The sequence below is a fragment of the Ciconia boyciana genome, chromosome 19 (genome assembly GCF_034638445.1).
Source record: "Ciconia boyciana chromosome 19, ASM3463844v1, whole genome shotgun sequence".
In the NCBI taxonomy this organism is placed as follows: Eukaryota; Metazoa; Chordata; class Aves; order Ciconiiformes; family Ciconiidae; genus Ciconia; species Ciconia boyciana.
In genome coordinates, this window is record NC_132952.1 from 8,828,539 (window position 1) to 8,848,285 (window position 19,747).

Here is a 19,747-nt window from a genome sequence, read left to right on the forward strand (position 1 = left end):
AGCTGCATTGCTTCTGTTCAGATTTTCTTTGTATGGAAACATACCCCTCCTCACCATGTTATCCTTTGTGAATAGTCCTCGCTGGCAAAAACCCTCAGACCCATTTTCAGGCATCGTGCACTTGTGAAGCAAACAGGATTTGCTAAACTAATTTCCTCAGGAAAAAAAATAAATCGTAAACCTAGTTATGGTGAAAGAATTCAAATTCTGCCTGGCTCTAAAAGGAAGATGGAAACTTGATTATTATGAAAAAACTTTTGATGGCAATATTGTTTTCTATTTTGTGCACTGAAGAATAGAGAAGAAACGTGCTGTTGTCCCAGAACTGGCAGAAGCTGTCAAAACACGAGATGGAAGAGAAGTGAACTGGGAATACTTCTATCAGCTGCTGTTTACCACGGATAATTTAAAGCTTGTACATATTGCTTGCCATAAGAAAACCAATCATAATCTCAGCTGTGACAAAACTAAAATTTACAGAAAAAGGAAGCAAAACCACGAGATTTCATAGTGCTATCTCTGGAAGTGACTTTGGCTTTTTTCAAAATCATGTCATGTGGTATCATTTTTAAATAGCTCTAGTTTCTTAAACAAGAACTTATTTAAGAGTCCCTGGCAAAAGGGAGGTGCTAAGTAATTCAACTGCAGTCTCACAAAGCATACATTCATGTCATGCCTAATTCTACTCTCCCGCCTTCTCGCTACAAGCCTTCCTTAGATCACACAGTGTTAAGTGCGATAAAATGCAGCTGTGAGTCAGAGTATAAAAATGAGGCCAGAGGCTGACACTGGTTATGCCCTACAATCTCTTGCCATAACAAATGCAGGCCCAAAACTCACAGTACACAGAAGTGAAACTTAGAAAAAACATTTCTTAAAAACTAATCTGAGGGGACTTACAGATTCATATTTCTCTGAACATTAAGCCAAACAAAGAATACTTCAGGATAATTATTTTGCTCTGTGCCTTTTCCAGGTAGGTAACACTGTATTTCAGGTATGCCAAAGGGCGATGCAGTGACAGAGCTGCTGGCTCTTCTGTACCAAAATACCTGCACTCCTCCACGACCACTCCATTTGCTGCTGCTTTAGATGTGCATCTCCTAGAAGGAAGAGCGAGGCCATGGCATGTCTTTGCTTTTACCACTGGTGTTCTTTTGTCAGCTTTCCCATTGATTTCTCTCTCCTTTCAAAGAGTTTCTGCCTCTTTAGCTTGAGTTTGCTTGAAGCAATACACGCAATGTTACTGTATAATAATCATGTTTACCTGCTGCTTTAGAGAATATTGCTTTTGTAACACACTTCTACCTCAGGTAACAAACTACAAATACATAAATTTTTACTTGATTTTTTTTTTTTTACTAAATTATCAGCTGATAGCAATGGAACTTTTAGGGACTGTCAGTGTAAATGATGTGAATTTTTTTTTTTAAATAAAAAAATTACCACTATCTTTCTGTGTGTGTATGTGGAGGTGCAGGAGTGGTTAATCAATCAGGTGTAATATAGCATGGCCAATACAAACTAGAAAGACTGAGCACAGGGAAACATGTTTATGAATGGAGCGCTAGCTACTTCCTGCTATGCAAATAACATCACTCAGCTCTAGGGAAGAGCTCTGTTTTCCCCCGTATTGTTGGTCCTTTTTCTTACCCGGACAAATCTGGCTAGTCCACACAGAATTGTATTAAGATAGTATTGCTGTGTGAGCCATAACTTACTAGGTCTTGGAAATGCGGGAGCTTTGCTAGAGAGAGTATTGATTTACTTTAACCAACAAACTCAATCTCCCTCCCAAACATGTCAACATGAAAAGTACATAGGTGCATTTTAAATACAGGATTTCTAATACCACTGCATTGAATCGATCCTTCCAGACTGCCTTACTGAATATACATCATTGGTAACTAACATGGAAATGCACACTACACTGTTTTGACATTGGGGAAGGCATCACAGCTAAGATTCTGATGACAAACACAATGTCATCTGTTTCCTACAAACTGAAAATCACCATTTTACAGAGTGCTGAAACTAAAAGGAATGTCTGTGTCTGAAGACATATTTGCTAGAAAGAGACGGTAGCAAATATGGCATTTAAGGAAAGCTGGGAGAGCTACTTCAAGATGGAGTTGTGCTGAAAACCATGAATATGCTATCAAAAAATTAGATTTTTCTGTGTTACAGAATTAGAGTGAAAAGGAGCCAAAAAATATCGTTGATAGAAACAATGCATCAGCTGGAGTGGAAATGTGAATAAATTAACATGTCATGCATATACAATTTGTTTGGCTTACAACTTTTGAATGTTTAACAGGCTATAGCTGTAGAAATTAATATTTATTTAAACCATCTGCTGATAACATTTTCTCTATATTTTTAGAAATGTAGAAGAAACTATTTATAACAATAAAGATCTGGAAGCTTATTGCATAATCACACTTTCAAAGAAGTTTTATCATAAACATTGGGTGAGTGAACAGCTACTGAAATCATCTGAGGTTGCTCATTTTCTAAAAACGCAGGCCAAAATAACAAATTTGGTGGACTGACCCACGTCCTTAGCAATCAATACGTGTTCATCTACTGAATCCGACACTGAGAGATTTTTTTCCTCCTTTATCAACACCAGTATATTTGTTTACAAAATACCTGTGCATAACCCTTGGAAGTTAATTGAAAATACTGCACGAGCTGCATTACACAAGTGTTAAAAAAGGCAATGCTTACGGCTGGTCTGGTGGAAGAGGGCAGCACTCAGCTTCACGTGGTGGTTGCTCAGAGAACTGACATGCAATAAAACCGTACTTAACTTCCAGAGATTAACACCACTGAACTCACTGGCGTCTGTGCATTTAGTTTTGCCAGGAGGATTCCATTTTAGAGGTTTAATTGGTTCTGGTTTAGATGTAAACAATGCAACACAACTTACACAACAGAGGCCGGTGTCCCTCTTTCTACTGGGTAGTCAACTGGCTGCATTACTAACTGGATGCCACAATGGCAGATGTCGCAGAACTCAAAGAAAAAGGACCTTGTTCTAACATGGTTTTCTTGGCTATTTTTAAAAAAGGAGTGAGACCAAATGTTCACCCTAGATATAGACTCAAATTTATAAAAAAGCAGTAAGAACAACTATTTTCCCTGGGTTTTTTTCCTAAATATTAGTGGTAGAATGATAAATTACAATTTTTTTGCAAATAACTGAAAATTCAGTCAATCTTTGCCCCAGATAACCGTGGGAGAATACTGTATCTGCCAATTCCAGGAAAACAAACTCTACCAGTTCTCTCTCTGAGAAAAGGCAAATGCAGACACCTTATGTTAGTGACATAGCCAACCATCATTACATGGTTGCAAAGAAAAAGAAAAAAGGTTTCATTTGTTTACAGTGTGTTGTTAGACAACATCCTCTTCCTCCTCCTCCTCATCTTCCTTTGCAATGAAATGTAGCTTTCTGAATTCTCGCCTGCTCATCGTTGTGCTTGGGAGTGCAACTGCTGGGAGATCCTTTAAGAAAAAGATAAAATCATTAAGGAAAGTCTGTTGCGGCAAATGGCAGACCTCCTACCTCTCCAAGAGTTCACATACTTCCACATCTGATACATGAGGCACCAACACACACCTCTTCACTTGGAAGCGGTGGCATAAACCCATAGCTAAAGTAGAGGAGCTTTCAGGGGAGCCTGCCTGAACCAGTCACGGCTCATGGTCAAAGTGAGCGCTGGCATTCCTTCTGCAGGCTTGAGAAGGTTAAGAGAGGGTGAAGTGCTCCACAAACAAATCCTCACTACTCCCGCTAAATACCAACCGAGACTCCTGCTAAAGACCACTCCTCATGAAACACCTGAAAGAAGAAGGCATCACTTGCCCAAAGTTATACAATGTTAAAGGCAGACCTGGGATTCGAATTTAAAGCTCTGGCTCTTGATCCAAAAGCAGAGGTTGCCAGAAATCGGCTTCCATTCCAAAGAATTACAATAATCACGATGAAGAACCAATGACCAGTGAAAAACTATTTTGACAGAATAACACTGTGTCTTTATGAGTAAAAATATCTATCTTATGGAATTGGAATAATAAAATCTAAACAGGAAAGATTTCACATCTGAAATTAACATGCCTTGGCAATTAATTTCGTCTCAGAGACAAATAATTCTATTTTTGGGGACAGGGATATGACTCGAGGTGTCTACCAATACTGGTCAAGTTTGCCTACAATTTTTAGGCTAGCCTACTTTTGTTTGAAGATGCAAGGCTGAAGTGGAACAGAACTGAATCTGGAGAGCAAACAGACTGTCATCATCTTACCTGTATAAACTCAACATCTCCAAAGAACCGGTCCACTGGCATTGGCTGGTTGCTGTCTTCATCCAAGAAAGCACTACTGTCTGGTTGTGTCGGCTTCTTCGGGAGGTCTCCATCCTCCAAGCTAGACCCGTCTGAAAGTACACTCTCACAGCTGCTCTCCTCTTCACTGCAGGCATGATTGTGCAGATTTTCAGCACTGTCCATTTTTGATGGAGCACTACTTGATTTCACTGCATGTGGCTCAAGAGAAACATTATGCTTCTTTTCCTGTTCGTCTTCATTAGTCTCTGGAATGCTTTCACCTTTTTTCTGTTGAATTATATTGCAGTCTCCTGGACCTTCTGAATGTCGATCCCCATCAGATGTTTTAGGCGTTTCCCTCAATGCAGCAAGGTTTTCACTTCCACACGTAAGTCCTTCTAGTTCTGATTTTACCAGACTGTTTTTTTCACATTTTAGCCTCTTTGAGGGTCGTCTGTCAGCCGCTTTGCGTGAAGAACGCTGTTAGAAAAAAAATAAGATCCTAAAGCTTACTTGAAATAAAGGAAAATAAAATCACCATATCTCTTTAGTTGCAAGGCTGTATGTGGAACCAAAGGGCTCCATCAAGCAAGCGGCACCTTGATCCAAAGCTGCATTGCTAAGAAAAATAATTAGTAGAAAATGCATATGAAAAGAAGAAAAGAGGAGCAGATAGCTTACACTAAACCACAATGTACAGTCCATCACCAGTGGAAAGCTACTTCTCAAAGCATAAACAAGTACTGTAGGTGGCTAATCACCATTTTCATGTTTTCTTAGATGTGTAGATGGCAATTAATGTAGCAGAACGGACTATCACCCGGTATGGCAAAGCGTCCGGCTGCTTGCTAGCGGCACCGCGCACGGCGAACAGCCTACCACCGGCCTTTAAACAGCAATGAATCCGAAAGCTGGCCCTGTGGCACACAAATACGCCCCTGCACTGTATTTTTGCACACAGGTGTCTAACAAAGTGGCGGGAAGGCAGGAAAGGCGAAGAATTTAGTGAAATTCTCCAGGTAATTCCCTCATGGTGATGCTCAGTTTGTAGCTGTTAATAATTAGCGGCACCCCCCCCGCACTGTTACTGCCGGCCCCGCGGCCCTCTTCCCCCAGCCCGAGGCCGCCCCGGCCCCGGCCCTCTCCCTCCTACCGGGCTCGGCGGCGCTTCCCCCGCGGGCTGAGCAGAGGCGGTTGCCGGGCGCCCGCCCTCCAGGGACCCCTTCGCACAGCCCCCGGGAGGCCGCCGCCGCCGCTGCCGCCCTGGGAGAGCCGGGCCGCGGGGCTCCGTGCGGCTCCGCTCCCACGCTCCGGCCGCCGCGCCCGCCCGCCGCGCTGGGCCGCCCGCCGCCATCTTGGGGAGGGCGCGGGAGCGCGCGCTCGCCATCTTGTGGAGTCTCTCGCCTCAGGGGCAGCCGGGCCTTGCCACCGCCTGTCTCCCGCCGTACCGGGCGGGCAGGTGGCCCCGCCGGGCCGACACGACGGGCGAAGGGAGGCCTCGTCCCCGCTCGGTGGTTGGGCGAGACGGGGCCTGGGCGGGGAGCCCGCCTCAGGGCCTGCTGCAAGCAGGGCGGCCAGCCCCAGCCCATCACACAGACCCAGACCCCGACCCCGACCCCGGGCTTCGCCCAGAGGCAGTGTTACGTCAAAATAATCTTTAGCAAAGTGAAAAGAGGGGAGCTTGCCTCCAGATCTCCCTGATGGGCTGCTGTCTGGGGAAAAAAACAAACAAATTCTGCCTGATTGCTGTATAGCTTATAAACATTTCAGATCTTTTGCTTCCCATTGTGTCTTCCTTCTGGAGCAGCACTAGCTCTGGTTATAAGATGTGCAGTCGGGGAGTTATTATTCAGATATGCCTCTCAGTTCGTTTCCACAGCCCTCAGGGAGCAAATTATGTCAGTAATTCAAATCCCTCTTTAACTTCAAGGACTCTGACGATAGCAGATGAATTTCTGTGTAGCAAAGCAGCCCGACACCTAGATTTAAGTATGTAATTATCTTCACTTATTTTATTGGGAGAGGCAAGGTAGCACGTTTGCCCGTTTCGAGAAATTGTAGGCACTGCGTGCCCTGACGGTCCGCACTGGAGGAGGGACAGCAGCGCCTGCCACAATGGAGCCCAGGGGCTCTATCCATCACATTAAACTACAGCTCTCTCTTCTCTTAATTCAGTGCTTTGAGGACACTGTGGGGATTTCTAGAATTCTGTCCGGCTGAGGGCACAGGAACTTGTTTCTTTATAGTAGCCTTTAATATTCTTACTCATTGCAGAGCCATACCACAAGTCTCAGTGGTTTGAGGGTATTACCTATGCTTCTCAATCCAACTTAGCTAAAAAATGCTTGTCCGTTCATCCTGGCCTTAAAAAACATGAGCAACAATTTAAATCGCAGAAATAAGTGGCAAGAATGTACCTATGGGAATATTCAAGTAAGACTTTTTTCTCAAAAGCATAAACTCTCCCAGTTAAACTGCAGATGTTCGGAGACAGGCCTGATACGTTGTTCTGCAATTTCTCTTGGTGCTCAGGGGTCTTTCTGTGCTTTGTTCTCTGCCTGAGATAATTCATATTCTTCTCCAAAAGCTTCTCGACTTGCTCCACTCGCTCACAGTGTTGTTGCTTGCAGCCACGGAATACAGATGATTGTTTTTATTAGGCAGTGAAAACTTATACTGTCTCGTAAACAGAAGAGGACTGGAACTGGCTGAAGAACAGCATTTCTGCAGCTGGAAACCTTGGTGGTTGTTTTAATTTCCCCCACGAACTGAAAACAGTAAGAAAAATTTCATTTTGAAGGTTTTAATAAATACTTTTCACAACACTGTACGTCTCTCATTCTTTATGCTGCTTCGTAAGATTGACATGCGTATGAGAGCTACGAGGGCAGGGGTGGCTAAGCCCTAAGCAGCCTCGCGTGCTTCGGTGACCCAGCACAGATGCGGGCTCACAGTCTGTGGCAGCACATGGGGTGGAGGTACACGACCACAAGCACCTGAGACTGTGCGGAGTGGCCTCGGACACTTCCGAGGGACAAAGCCCGTTGGGCAGATGAAGGCAGGATGCCAGAGCTCCCTCACAAAGCTCCTGTATTGCGGTCACCGCATTCTCCCCTATAACCACGTTACTTTGTGGGAAAATGGTGGCAATTTTGTAACTGCAGATGTTGTTGCATTTCCTGAAATACGGCTGATGCCTCTCTGAGAAAACAGCTGTCACGTAGCGCAGAGAGCACCCCGGGAGAGGCAAGCGAGAATGCAGATCCCCTCTGAGATCAGTCCACGTCTCAGCAGCAGGCAGTGTCTCCTGAGTGACTTGAAAGGCTACGCAGGGACTGCTAACAGCCAAGCAGCCCTTAAAGAGAATCAGAGCAGCGCAAACTATTTACATTAAATCCACATTTCCACATAAAAGAGGACTTATTTTCAACAACATTAAAAAGTGGTTTTTATTAGAATCTGTTGTCTAAGCAGGCAGGCAAGAAAAAAAAAAAAAGGCTCTTGTAAGCTCCCTCATTTTTATGAAAGTTGGCTGGCGGGTATAGAGCAGCAGCTGAGGAGCTTATTGAGCAGGAAGGGAGGTTCAGGCTGTGAAACTCGATGCGTAAATTAGCTTCTCACAGCACTTGTCTCTGCGCCTGTCACTTGCACCAGTGTCCCTGTCTGTTATAATCCTCCCAGTTCATTTGGCTAAACATTAGTGACATGCTAGGGACAGCAGCCAAAAAAAGTGTTGCCTGTAAACATACTGGCTGTTAACTGTTGAATGAGAGGTCTATCAAACTAAACAGCCATCCAGCGGGAGCACTGGCTGGTCTTTTCCTGCTATGGGAAAGTTCTTTTCAGCTGAGGTGGCTGAATTATTTTTCATTAGCAGCACTTGGAAAGAAAGCAGGAGGAGGATCCACTGCCTAATAACCGGCACAGGGAGCCTCGCTCCCCGCCTCGACCACACTGCGGCATCCTTCCCGCCCGCCGCCTTCGCTGCCTCCCCAGCAGAGCACACACCAGCAGTATGGATTAATCTTCGCTCCAGATTTGAAGACACAACTTTTTAGCTGTTCTCTCCTGTCAAACGAGGTTGTCATGCCAACTCAGGTAATGACAGTGAATACTGAACTGCCAGTTTTGGGCTCCCAGAGGCACTGTCTCCTGGATGAATTTCTGGTGAGTTGATGCCCCAGCTAGAACCAAAACATTCAAGGGGGTCTGCGGCCCTCTGACACAGCTGTCCTGAGCGCTGCTGTCTTGAGTACCTTTGCACCACTCAAATTGAATAAGACCTTCATTTTCATTACTGAGGAGTATTCACACCAGGAACTAGAGAGCCCTGACACATAAATTCCCTGTTATTTCTGATACATAATGAATCTTTATGCTCGCCCTGTGAGAAATCTCTTTTTGAGTCTTAGTTTGGATTTCTTTCTAGTATCTTATCAAGAACCAAATGTGGAAAGCCAGTATCTGAAGAAATTAATTAACACAACTGAGCGGAGTACACAGGCTTTGCAAGAAAGAGCAGCAAAGAGAAAAACTATGAAATTCATTAATGAAAAACCATAAGGGACATCTGAGAAACAGAGAATACGGAGAACCCGTCTCCAGTTGGCTAGTTGCAGTACTTGTCTGACCGAGGAGCTGCATGGCACTGACCTCCCCGTGACGGGTACAACTGGAGATGCTGGACCCCTGCCCAAGGCCTGCTGCTGGCGCTCGGAGCCTCCCCGCTATCGATGCACATACCCAATTTTCATAACGATCTCTAGTGTTTACATGGCAAATCCCTTCCAAAGCGCTCTGCAAACACTGACCAATGAATCCCGGGCACCTGAGTTGCCCGAGGTTTCCTGCCCTTCCAAAGACCGTAATCGCTTTGAGCGGCGTTGATTTTTAAAGCGTTTCACACAACGCAAGTGAATCTCTCCCAGCACAAAGCATCCTGCTGAGACCAAATCATTACCAGTGCTCCAGGAATCTGATTACGCGGACTGTGGCAACTTAGCCTTGCCATTAAAAAGCAGAACAGCAGCTTACAGAAATCTTTTCCTGACTTAATTGAATAGTTGCTTTAACTGCAGCCATGCGAACAAACATCCTCTCCCCACCTCCTCCTCCTTTTTCATACCGCTTTGCTACAGGGACTACGGTTTCATTTACATCCAACCTGACAGCCGCTTCGAGGTTGTTCCCTGCTCGGCCAGCCCCGGGAGCCCAGCCGGGCGCGGCGCCGGGGCCGCCCCTCGCCAGACGCTGGGGGTCAGTGTGAGACCGGCGATGCGGAGCCACGCGTGGGCACAGCGGCCGCCGGCCACGCGGCTCTCCCAGCCGGGGGCGAGGGGCTGCGCTCACGGGGGCTTGCGAGGCCGTCGCGGTCCGTGGGGACCGCCTCCCCGCACAGTTATCGTGGAGGAAGCCCAGCTCCCTGTCAAGCCTTTTTGCCCTCCTGCGAGTGGCCCAGGTGTCCCTTTTTTTGCCTGGTTTCCGCGCCGGGGGAGCCCAGGTTGCTGGAGCAGGGGTGTGGAGCAGCTCTGAGAGTCTGCTGTTCCCAGCTGGCACGGATCTCGGGAACGAGCAGCTTCTCCCTGTTTCCTCCAGCCCACCCCTGCCCTTTCTCTTCCCCGGCTGCAGGTAGCCGAGCCACCTGTCCTGGCATTGCCACCCTGCCCGGCTGTCAGTGGGACAAGGTGGGAACACCCCTCCTGCGTTCAGCAAGGCTGAACTCCATCCAAAATTCGAGCCCAGGGTGCTCTCAGCTTTATTTTCCTCGTTAGATGAGAAAAAGGTATGCTCTTCCTCTGCCCTAAGCGCCAGTGAACATCAGGCTTGCCTAGCCCTAGCTAGATTTTGCACCAGTGACAGGTAACATTTTGGTAAATGTTGTACATTATTTAACATTGTTTCTTTGGGGAGATTAAAAATGCTTTAGGTAAATGCAATTCTCTTCCATACACACCTGACAATGATAAAGAGGCTGTTTTACACAAGACTCATTAAAAATAAAACCACAATGTTGATTTCAGCAGCTTAAATTACTTGAGCCAGTGTAATGGGATAAATATTTGATGGTGAAGTTTATTAAATTTCCACCACTATTATGTTGCTGCTAAAAATATAAAGGATTCTTTGAAGCCTGCTTGGTGGTCTCCAAAGGGAGATGGCTGGAAACCTGTCTCAAAACCCGCCTGCAGAGATTGCTTTTGGGATGGGAATGAATTACCTTCTTCCCTCTATTGTCTGCAGGTAATAGCAAATTCTTTCTGCTCCCATTAGAATGAGTCAGTCCCTGCTAGCAATGCAAAAATAGCACGGGCCAAGTCTGCAGCTGTTGGGAAAGCATGCCGCTCCATTGATGAGTTATATCCACCGAGGATTTGTTCTGCTTCACGACTGCTCCCAAGCAGGGGATAATCCTCAGCAGCAATGCAGGGAAGCAGCGTCCTGCAGGAGGGTGACTTCAGGGTGGCCGCTCGCCATTGTTTATCGGTTTTGAAGTCTTTCTACCTCTCAGCATATGCAGACTCTCAGGACCGCGTTCATCTCCTCTCCCCAGCTTCTTCACTTTGCAGCACTCCGCTTGGACTGCAGAAAGGAGTGGAAGCATCGCAGGGTACTGCAGGACGGGGAGCCACAGAAGACCTGAGAAGTGAACACCTGCACGAATTGCATACTCGCCTGAAATCTGGGCTTACAAGGCAGCAGCAAGCACTGCTTGAGGCAACCGAGCCCGGCAGAGCTGTGTGCAGCCCTTCCTTGGAAGGGACACGGGGCACTCGCTCCCTCAGAGCTGGTGGCATGGTGCAATGGGGTGGCTCGGGGTGGGGGGCATCTCTGCAAGCCCTCACACCCGCATAGGCCCCCGCTTGCACTGATTTGGGTTGCACTGCTTGTCAGCGAGCGGTACAGATAGGGGGTTCTAAAGAGGGACTGAAAATAGAAGATCGCCAGGATATTTTAAACTCTGATTTTACAAAATTTTACCCGATTTTATCGCATTAGCACATCCCTTTGAACCCAGCTTGAGATGAGACTTACCTTTTAGCAGAGCTGTGGCCCACATGACTGTCAAAGCCCCATCCTAAGCTGTTGCTCTGTGAATGGATAGCACATCTGGTGTCAGAGTGCAGTGGCAAGTTTTGCAGTCCTGGGTCTATAAATATTTCTATTTGCCTTTGAAATGATTGCTGCACAGTGGCACTCTCCCTCTCTGTCGTATAATTAACTCTTGCTCATTTTCTGTCACTTATCTTCACAGAATCACGGAATCGTATAGGTTGGAAAAGACCTTTAAGATCATCAAGTCCAACCGTAAACCTAACACTAGACACTATTCTTGTGATAATTCAATACATAAAGTTTATAAAGCCTCAACAATTTAATACTTGGCTCCTAAGAATCACCAGTTGCAAGGCAGACAAATGACACCTCCAAGGACAGAGTTGGCCCAAGCAGAGGTGCAGTCCCCGTTGGTGATCACCTACCTGAGATGGAGAAGGCGGCTGGGCCAGGTAGCACCTTCTCAGGAGAGCAAAAAGCCATCAGCACTTTCCTCAAGAGGCATCTTTCTCCCTGATATCTTACAGGAGTGGGAGTTTAAGCCACTCCAGGAATGTTATCACAGTTCAATAGCTCCTCAAATTAAAAAAAGGATAATTACAGTTGAAAGACCCCTGAGCAGGACCGTGGAACAGGCCACTGAGGTCAGTCTCTTGTCAAGTCTCACAAACTCCTTCCAGAAAAGGAGCAAGCTTCATCCAAAAAGCACTTAGATCTATTTTTTTTTTTTTTTACCCTCCATTACTAATGCCAGAGGTTACATGTAAAGAGCTGTAACTGTACCTCAGAGAAGACCTTCTACCAGTGGGGATCCTCAGGCAGCATCTATCTCAAAGCAGCAGGAAAAAACAATCAGAGGAGACATGTTCCGTTCATGCAACAGCAAGCAATATTGTACCATTGGCAGGATTCATGCTAAGACAACTGCTCCAGCGTCCTAGAGTGCCATGCGTTTGCACATTCATTCCAACTGGGGACTTCAGTGCAACAGGAGCGATTCAGTTATCAGCCCTACGAGGCTCTGGTAATGAAGCCAGATCTTCATTACAATCTGTTTAAGTATTTTCTACATGCAAGTATGCCTCCATCAAGAAATCACTGGTGGATCTCCTGTGTACTGACTATTCTGAAGCAGTTTTTTTTCCAGGAGTAGCTCCGTTACACAATACCACAGCGCTGAAGTCATCTTCTACCTCTTTGCAGGGTCGGCTGTATGCCTTGCCATCCACACCACTTGCATACTGCAAAGAAAATGTAGTGCGACTGTCCAGACACTCTCCTGGTATGCAATAGCTGCACTTCAGACAGAGACAGATTAATCATGTAAGTGGACAAAGACTTCAGCTGAGAACTCCTTCACAAGCAGTGAGTTTCTAGGGCTCTTTTCTGCGTGCACTGATAGTGCTTAACACTTGAACAGAGTCAGAATTAAATAAAACCTAGGAAGAAGGCTTAGAGCTTAAAAGCATTCTAGTAACACAACATTGTCGTATAGCTAGAAAGTTGACTGCAGCATCTTTCTGTCCCTCTCCTTGCCTCTTTCCACACCCAGGGCAGTGGCAACGCAGGCTGCTTCCTCCACTCGGACATTGGTTGTCCGAGCACACTGTGCCCAGTGCCCGGCCAGGAGCCCCGAGCCATCACTGGAAGGAGGGTCTGTAGCCAGGCGTTCACAGTGCTTACGATGGCTCTGCTCTGGGGATGCCGGCAGGATCTGGAGCTGCCTGGCACACGGCAAAGATGCAGCAGCCAACTGTTGTAATTCCAGTCCTCTCAGATTCTGGTAAAAGTTTGTGCATGACAGTTTCTTCTTACCATGTGTCCTGGGTCATCTTCTTCACTAAATAACCCTTGCTGGTTATCCCTTTCAACTAAAAATATCTGTTCCTCAGATGTCCATCTAGTGGCCAGAAGCTGCGGCTAGCATACTGGGGATATTTTGACACTTTGATTTGATGTGAGGATACGCTAATAGAAAGCCACCAATGAATAGAAGAATAAATCTATATATTCCTTGCTGTCACTTCAACTAGAAAGCAAAGCTGGCAGCTCTCTCTCTTTGGGGAAGCTGAGATTATTTGGACAAAGGTTTCCCCATGGGTAGCACACTTGCAGGAACAAAGCAGCAGGGTTCACAGTATGAACAAGTGTCCTACAGCCAGTGCGATCAAAAGCAAGCCCTGAAACAGCGTGTAAACCAGGTTAGGTAGGAAAGATTTAACAACGATCAGGCTGCACAAGAAATGTATTCAGATACTGGGTTCTGGGAGAATTTAAACAAGTGTTAGCTCTGTCATTTCCAGAGACGACTAGTGCAGGCAGACAAACCGCTCTGTCTGCCGACAACAGCAATGTTTAAGGAGAAGCTACTACAATATGCGTGGCTGTGATTTTGTCATCCTGCTTAATAGGAAAAGAAACCAAGTTCCTAGGCAGCGCTTAAAAGGCAGCTGGTAACTTACCCGTACCGCCGCCGTGACAGTCTCTGTGCGTGTTCGTACACTTGCCGAGGCTTGTCATTGCTTCTTTATGTCCTGCAGAGAAACAGCCACAGCGTCACCAAGGACTTCTGCTCCTGTGCTTAACTCGATGCATTTTGATGTCAGAAGTGTTTCAGGATAGATTTTAGGGTTAAAAGCAGCAAATGGTAGAGCTATGCTGAACCCTCTGCTTTGGCCAGCTTGGAGCACCCCGTGCTGCTCTGGGAGCAGGAGGGAGCAGCTCTGCCTTCCAAGGCAGCAGTGCTGTTCTGTGGACCAGCTGTACCATCTCCTGGATGCTAGCAGACTCTTCTCCACTAGCATCCAAGCCAGCAGAGCTGCTCTGACCCTGGGTGGGAGCCTGGTCCTTTGCCATCCGGCATCCACGTCAGGGTGATCCTGATTCTTTACTAAGTAAAAGAAATGCAATGCCCCTCATTGCTCAGCGCACAGCTAAGCACCGGCTTCTCCTTCCCTCAAAGCTCTCCAGAGGCAAGCTTCTCGGGCCAAGAAGCCCAAAGGCACATCAGTAGCTACTCCAGCCCCCGGATCTTGCTATTCTCCAGGGAACACATTGTTTTTACCACTGCCTGACATTTCCACTGCGTTGTCAAGGTCAAGCTCCCTGCACTCAATGTGCAGCTTCTCCAGCACTTGACCCATGGCAGTGCTCTGCATTTGCAGCTACACATTTCTTGCCGCTTTGTGCTTTCGGTCACGCTCCTTTGCAGTAAACATGCAAATTCCTCAATTTTGTCTCTGCACTCAGTAACCAGGGAAGGAAAAACCCCTTAAGAAGTGCCTAGGTTGCATCTTTGGGAAAGAGAAATGTACAGGTGTGCACTTCCATAAATATTTCAGAAAGGAGTTTATTAGATTCTACTAACATGGCAACTGCTGCATTACAGATGCCTAAGACTTTGGAAGGAAGCCAACCACCAGTTTCCCAAAGAATATTTTTATCTCCATTGCACTGTGCTGAGCAGGGATCCTTCTCAAAGCGCAGATAGCTGGTCGGGAGAATGAGAGGGGCCACCACAGTCAAGTTGAAGCAATTCTTTCTTCTGTAGCTTAATCCTCTTCCCTCCCCTTGATATGCAGTTTATTTAATTGCAGAGACAAGATGCATTTCTTTCTTGAGGGATTGTGGGAGAATATTTGTAATCCAAAGGCTGTAATTGAACTCAGTAATAATAATTATACTTCTCTTCATTAATATGTCTTAAAGCTCATTACAAACTATTTTTGTGCCAGCATCTTTGCCAAATCCCTAGAGGGTTAGAGATAACTTTTTATTCCACTACAGCAGCAACTTTAAAGAGTGCTCCTACAGTCGCAGAGTAGCAGCAATAGCCAAAACCATTAGCTCGGTGTTAAGGCTAGGGAAGCCCGGTCCCAAGCAGTACGAGGAATTGCCCGAAGCGCTCCAGCCGGCCGGGGGCTGGCCTAGGAAGGGGAGCCCCCAGGTTTGCTGCCACCCAGCCTGTAGCACCTTCCCTGCTCCCCACCGGCCACCCACTTCATCCGAACCGGGGTCGTTCAGAGCAGGGACCTCTTTTACATACCCACGCCGCAGACTGAAAACACGGTTCCAAGCTAAGCCGTGAATAGCAGCACAAAATGTCTTGCTTGGATTTACCTGTCCGTGGAAGGGGAGTCTTTCTGGAGCCGTAGGGCATGTCTGAGATTTTCTGGCTACTGAAATGCAAACCACTGCTGGGATACAGCTGTGCTCTCCGAATGCATATAGGCAGCAGAGACCGGGGACACGCCTTTGTCATTGTATACCCCAAGGAACGGATCTAAAAGCAGATGCTTTTCAGTACAAGAATGTCTATTCCAGATCACAAGTCTGCGATTAAGATGAAAAATTCAAACTCATTTTACTTAGACGAGAGATACGAGGGACGCAGTGCATTAAGATATGTTCCCAACTCACAAATCCCATTAACGCTGAAGTGAGGACCCCATGCAAATCCCAGGGTGCAGAGGGGAAAACATTTCCTAGGTTTGAGATAATTTTAAGCCCCTCTGATGCAGACTTGCTGCTCTTTCAATATTTAAGCTCAGTCTGTGAAACATGCAAGTTACCTAACATTCATTATGCTGTTTGTGCCAGCATATTTGCCAAGTCCCCAGTGCACTGGGGAGAGCCATTTTCTTGCTACAGCAACAGCACTAAGGTGTGCCACTGCAATTACAGGGGAATATAAATTTCTAGCTCTCCTGACATCACAGCACTCCTATTAAAGCAGCCCACTGGCTATGTGCTAAATTTGCCCAGACAGCAGCACGGCCAGACAATGAAGGCCTGTTGAGATCCTCCTGAATACGCCAGGTGCCGCTGAGTTTGCTTTTGGATGAAATGAAGTCCTCTTTCACTAGCTCTCCAGCTCATATCAGTTTCAAGAGAAAAAAAAATGAAAAGGGAGCAGAACAAGTGACAGCAGCCACAATAGGCTTTCTTTGACAGAATTCTTCCTGGTACGTATGCACTTGCTCCCTAGATCTGCAAGTATTTGTCAAATAAATTCAATTAATTTTCTCAAACAACTGTTACTGCTTTTCATTGGAAACTCTCCTGTTGAGCTCACCTGCAACATTTTAAGTTCCTATTCCCCAGAGAGCCACTGTAACCAGCAGGCAGCACGAGCTGCTGCGAGCCCCAGGAGGGCTGCTGGCCACCAGCCCCGGCGCAGGGGACATCCCAGCTGCCTTCCGTCTGCGGAGCTGTTATTCCTGGCCGCATGAGCAAGGAAAGCTCCGAACTGGATCACCGGCTCCAGGTGGAGTTTGCAGGGACAGAAGAAAAGCAGATGAGAACGTGCTTAAAATGATGAAGTGAGGAGGTTTGAGTGGCAGGCACAGACGCCTGGAAAATCATTTCTGTGTCCTGTTTTGGAGCAGAGCAAAGCAGAAGATGTGTCAATAGGCATCCTGGCTGCGAGGAGACCGTTCCCTCCTCTCCATCACTAAGACCTGTGGCTGCACAAACCTGAGCTTTAAAGAGAGCCTCAAATCACACAGAGAACATCAGAAAGCCCCAGCAGCAGTTAGCTTGGCTGAAGACAACAGTGCACAAAGCAACAACTTGGAAATAATTTTTGCCTGTCTTAAAGCTGCCTCTCTGCTGTGAGCAGCAGAAAGCAGCACAAATCTGTATGGGAGCCAGACATCTGGATTCAGACAGGCACAGCATCACCGAGCTGGTGCTCGTCGTTTCTTTCTGAAGAGGATGCGGAGGAGCACAAGCCGCACGCCTCCGTTCCCGCCGGAGGCTCCTCTTCTGCAGGTGAAACATTGGCAAGTGCTCATCTGAGGGACAGTTACCCCCCGTCAGCTCCCCTCTCCCAGTCCCGACAGGAGAGAGGATCAAACCCATCTCAAAATGGCTGCACTCACCATGCCTGTGTTCTCACATCTTTCTTCCAAGCCATTTACTTCTTAGAAGGTTTTTGCCTCTCAGTTTCACTTCTCCTTCCAAAACATCACATCTCCCTTAAACTGACTTGAATGTAAATGATGCAAATGCAGGAAGAAGGTAATTAGTCTCTGGAGGCTACAGTTGGGATTTAAGCAATGAAATCATATTAGATGGGTAGAATTTCACCCGAGAAAGGAAGAAATCCCTAAAGAGCACGCTGGTTTGGGGAGAGGTGGGGGTGCAGCCCAGCTATCGCTGCCAAAAGCTGCCACCCCTCTCTTGCAAGAACTGCCTTGGATTTAAACTGCCTGAAAGGCTTTGCTGCCCAAAGCAAGACAGGAGGATGGGCTCAGGCTGGAGCTCGGCAGCTCCCAGCGACACACGCTGTTCCCACCTCCGTCTGCTCGGCCCCATACAAACACACCACCCCTTGAAAGCGCCCAAATGCTCATCTCCCGTGCCCTGGCGTTTACCCCCCCGGGCTCTGTGCTCCCGCAGTGCCCGACTGCCAAAACCTATTTCTGCTCTTGGCCACGTCTCGCCTCGGAGTCCTGAAAGTCATTTCCCACCCTGGGCCAGGAGCTGCAGCTGCAATCAACTGGCTGGGCTCATATGCTCCAAATCACCCTAATGGCACTTCAGAAATGCAAATAAAAGTGAGATTATGATATTTTACGTAAATAAGCAATGTGGCAATCCCAGACTGGCTTGGCCTGCCAGGGAAATTCGCTGGAGAGATATTAACATTGAACTATATGAGCGTGTTTGCATGGAACATTTATTGTATAACTCTGGGCTCCAATAAAGGCTTGTATAAATTATTCATTTTGGAACTGAGATGAAATGCCAAAAACCCCACCCACCAAGGACTACTTTTATTACTACCAAAGCTGTAGTCTTAGTTAGCAACTAAGCTATTAAGACAGCATGTACGGTAATTATGAGTGGGAAATGAACAGTTACCTCCCTGCCGACACACGGCCTATGCTCAGGGCAGCCGCTGGTCATCCCTGCACTGGGCTGTTCTGGGACAACGCAGAAGCATGTCCCTGCTTAACGAAGAGCGTAAGCTCCTGCCCGCCGTGCTCATCCTAGGGAGCCTGGAAGGCAAGCAAGTGTTTGCTAGAGGAAACCACAGCTCATGCGAGAGCACGGCATGCTCGGAGCTGGGGGCGATGAGCGGCCACCTCGCTGTGAGCTCGGCTGCGGGACCCTGTGGGGCACGGGCCCCCGCGAGCGGCCACCACACGTGCACCCACGGAGCAGAGCTGGCACCGTGGGATGCGGGCTGCCTCCGAGCGTGACCGGGCACACACAGCGCGAGCATTTCCCTGTACCGATCCGCAAAAAAACCCGGGTGGCAGTTGCCATGGCAACTCCTCTTTTTAAACACTGCTGTTAAACAGTTGCATCAAACCCTCTGCGAGCATCGTGAGCCCTCTGCCAGCACATCACGAGAGCATCATTGCGGGAGCCGCGGCAGGGGCACTGTCCTGGCTGCTGCGTGGGCTTGTGGCTGGCCGCGTCCCGGCGCTGCGTGGCGAGGCGTTACAACAGGTTGCTGTGTTTTCTGGAACTGCAAAGCTAACATTAAGGATCCAGTTACCAATTTGTAGTTGAAAATTACTTTTTTCTACCTCAAATGCCTGCAGCACCCACAGTCCCGAGGCGTAGCTGCAATTAGTCTTCCACACACCCCCTTCCTCCTCCCACCTTACGCCTCCCCCTCTCGAGTCTCCAGGAGGCAAAACAAGGTGCTGGATCACAAACAAGAACTTGGGGGCTGCTGGCTTTCCTGATTTGAACGGGGAGCGCTGCAGGGACTCCCTTTTTGAGCTGCATGTAGCTTGCCTGGGCCCCGGCTGCCCCCTGCCCAGCCTCACCTCCAGCCTGCTCCGGTGGGCAGCGGGGTGTTCCTTCAGCCTCCTCGCCAGCAGCACCCACGCAGCCCCCCCCGTGCCCCCTGCTCCTCTCCAGCGTTGGGGCAAGCAGAGCTCTGGAGCCCTTCTTCCCACCTGCAGCTTTTTATAACCTTGCACCTCAGGTTAATGAGGCTGCTCTGGGAGCCCCGTTAACCCTCTCCTGCTCTGACCGTTGCACGCAGGGTGGGATGTAAAGGCTGCACACTCAGCTGCTTGGGGACACGGCCCGGTGGAGCAGTTGGGTATCTCACTTGGACCTCCGTGTGCCAGCCCTTCCCTTGCAATAGAGGTTTCGTGCTGCACCGACCACGTCAACAGCACCGGCTCCGGCACACAACATCCCTGACCCAGCGCACGGCGAGATGGTGAGGGAATCGGAAAGCCACGGGTGCCAGCGCAGTCCTGAGACACCTGGCCCTGCTGGCAGACGGCACTCCAGGGAGCAGATAGGGGAAGCAGAGCAGCAACGGGGCTTTATTTCTGCATTAGCAGCCCAGCGCTTGCACAGTCAAAGGCATCCTGTACAACTGCAATAA

The 19,747-nt window shown here is 47.8% G+C and overlaps 2 protein-coding genes across 5 annotated transcripts in view; one reads left to right on the top strand and one right to left on the bottom strand.

Annotated features, from left to right (window-relative positions):
* DFFB (DNA fragmentation factor subunit beta) overlaps positions 1 to 5,492 on the top strand; it is a 7,821-nt gene extending 2,329 nt beyond the window's left edge. For 2 of the 4 annotated variants that reach the window (XM_072883585.1, XM_072883586.1), the window contains exon 7: positions 295 to 511. In XM_072883585.1, the coding sequence (XP_072739686.1) occupies positions 295 to 511 (217 nt within the window). Of the gene's footprint in view, positions 1 to 294; positions 512 to 2,383; positions 2,553 to 4,639; positions 4,721 to 5,112 lie in introns of those variants that run through there. The other 2 variants (XM_072883588.1, XM_072883587.1) reach the window with 2 other exon arrangements.
* C19H1orf174 (chromosome 19 C1orf174 homolog) overlaps positions 1 to 5,853 on the bottom strand; it is a 5,985-nt gene extending 132 nt beyond the window's left edge. The window contains exons 1-3 of the mRNA XM_072883589.1: positions 5,486 to 5,853; positions 4,312 to 4,812; positions 3,391 to 3,510 (exon numbers count right to left, since the gene is read on the bottom strand). Coding sequence (XP_072739690.1) covers positions 3,400 to 3,510; positions 4,312 to 4,812; positions 5,486 to 5,719 — 846 coding nt within the window. The 5' untranslated portion in view covers positions 5,720 to 5,853 and the 3' untranslated portion in view covers positions 3,391 to 3,399. The remainder of the gene's footprint in view (positions 1 to 3,390; positions 3,511 to 4,311; positions 4,813 to 5,485) is intronic.
* Between the last annotated feature and the right edge of the window lie 13,894 nt (positions 5,854 to 19,747).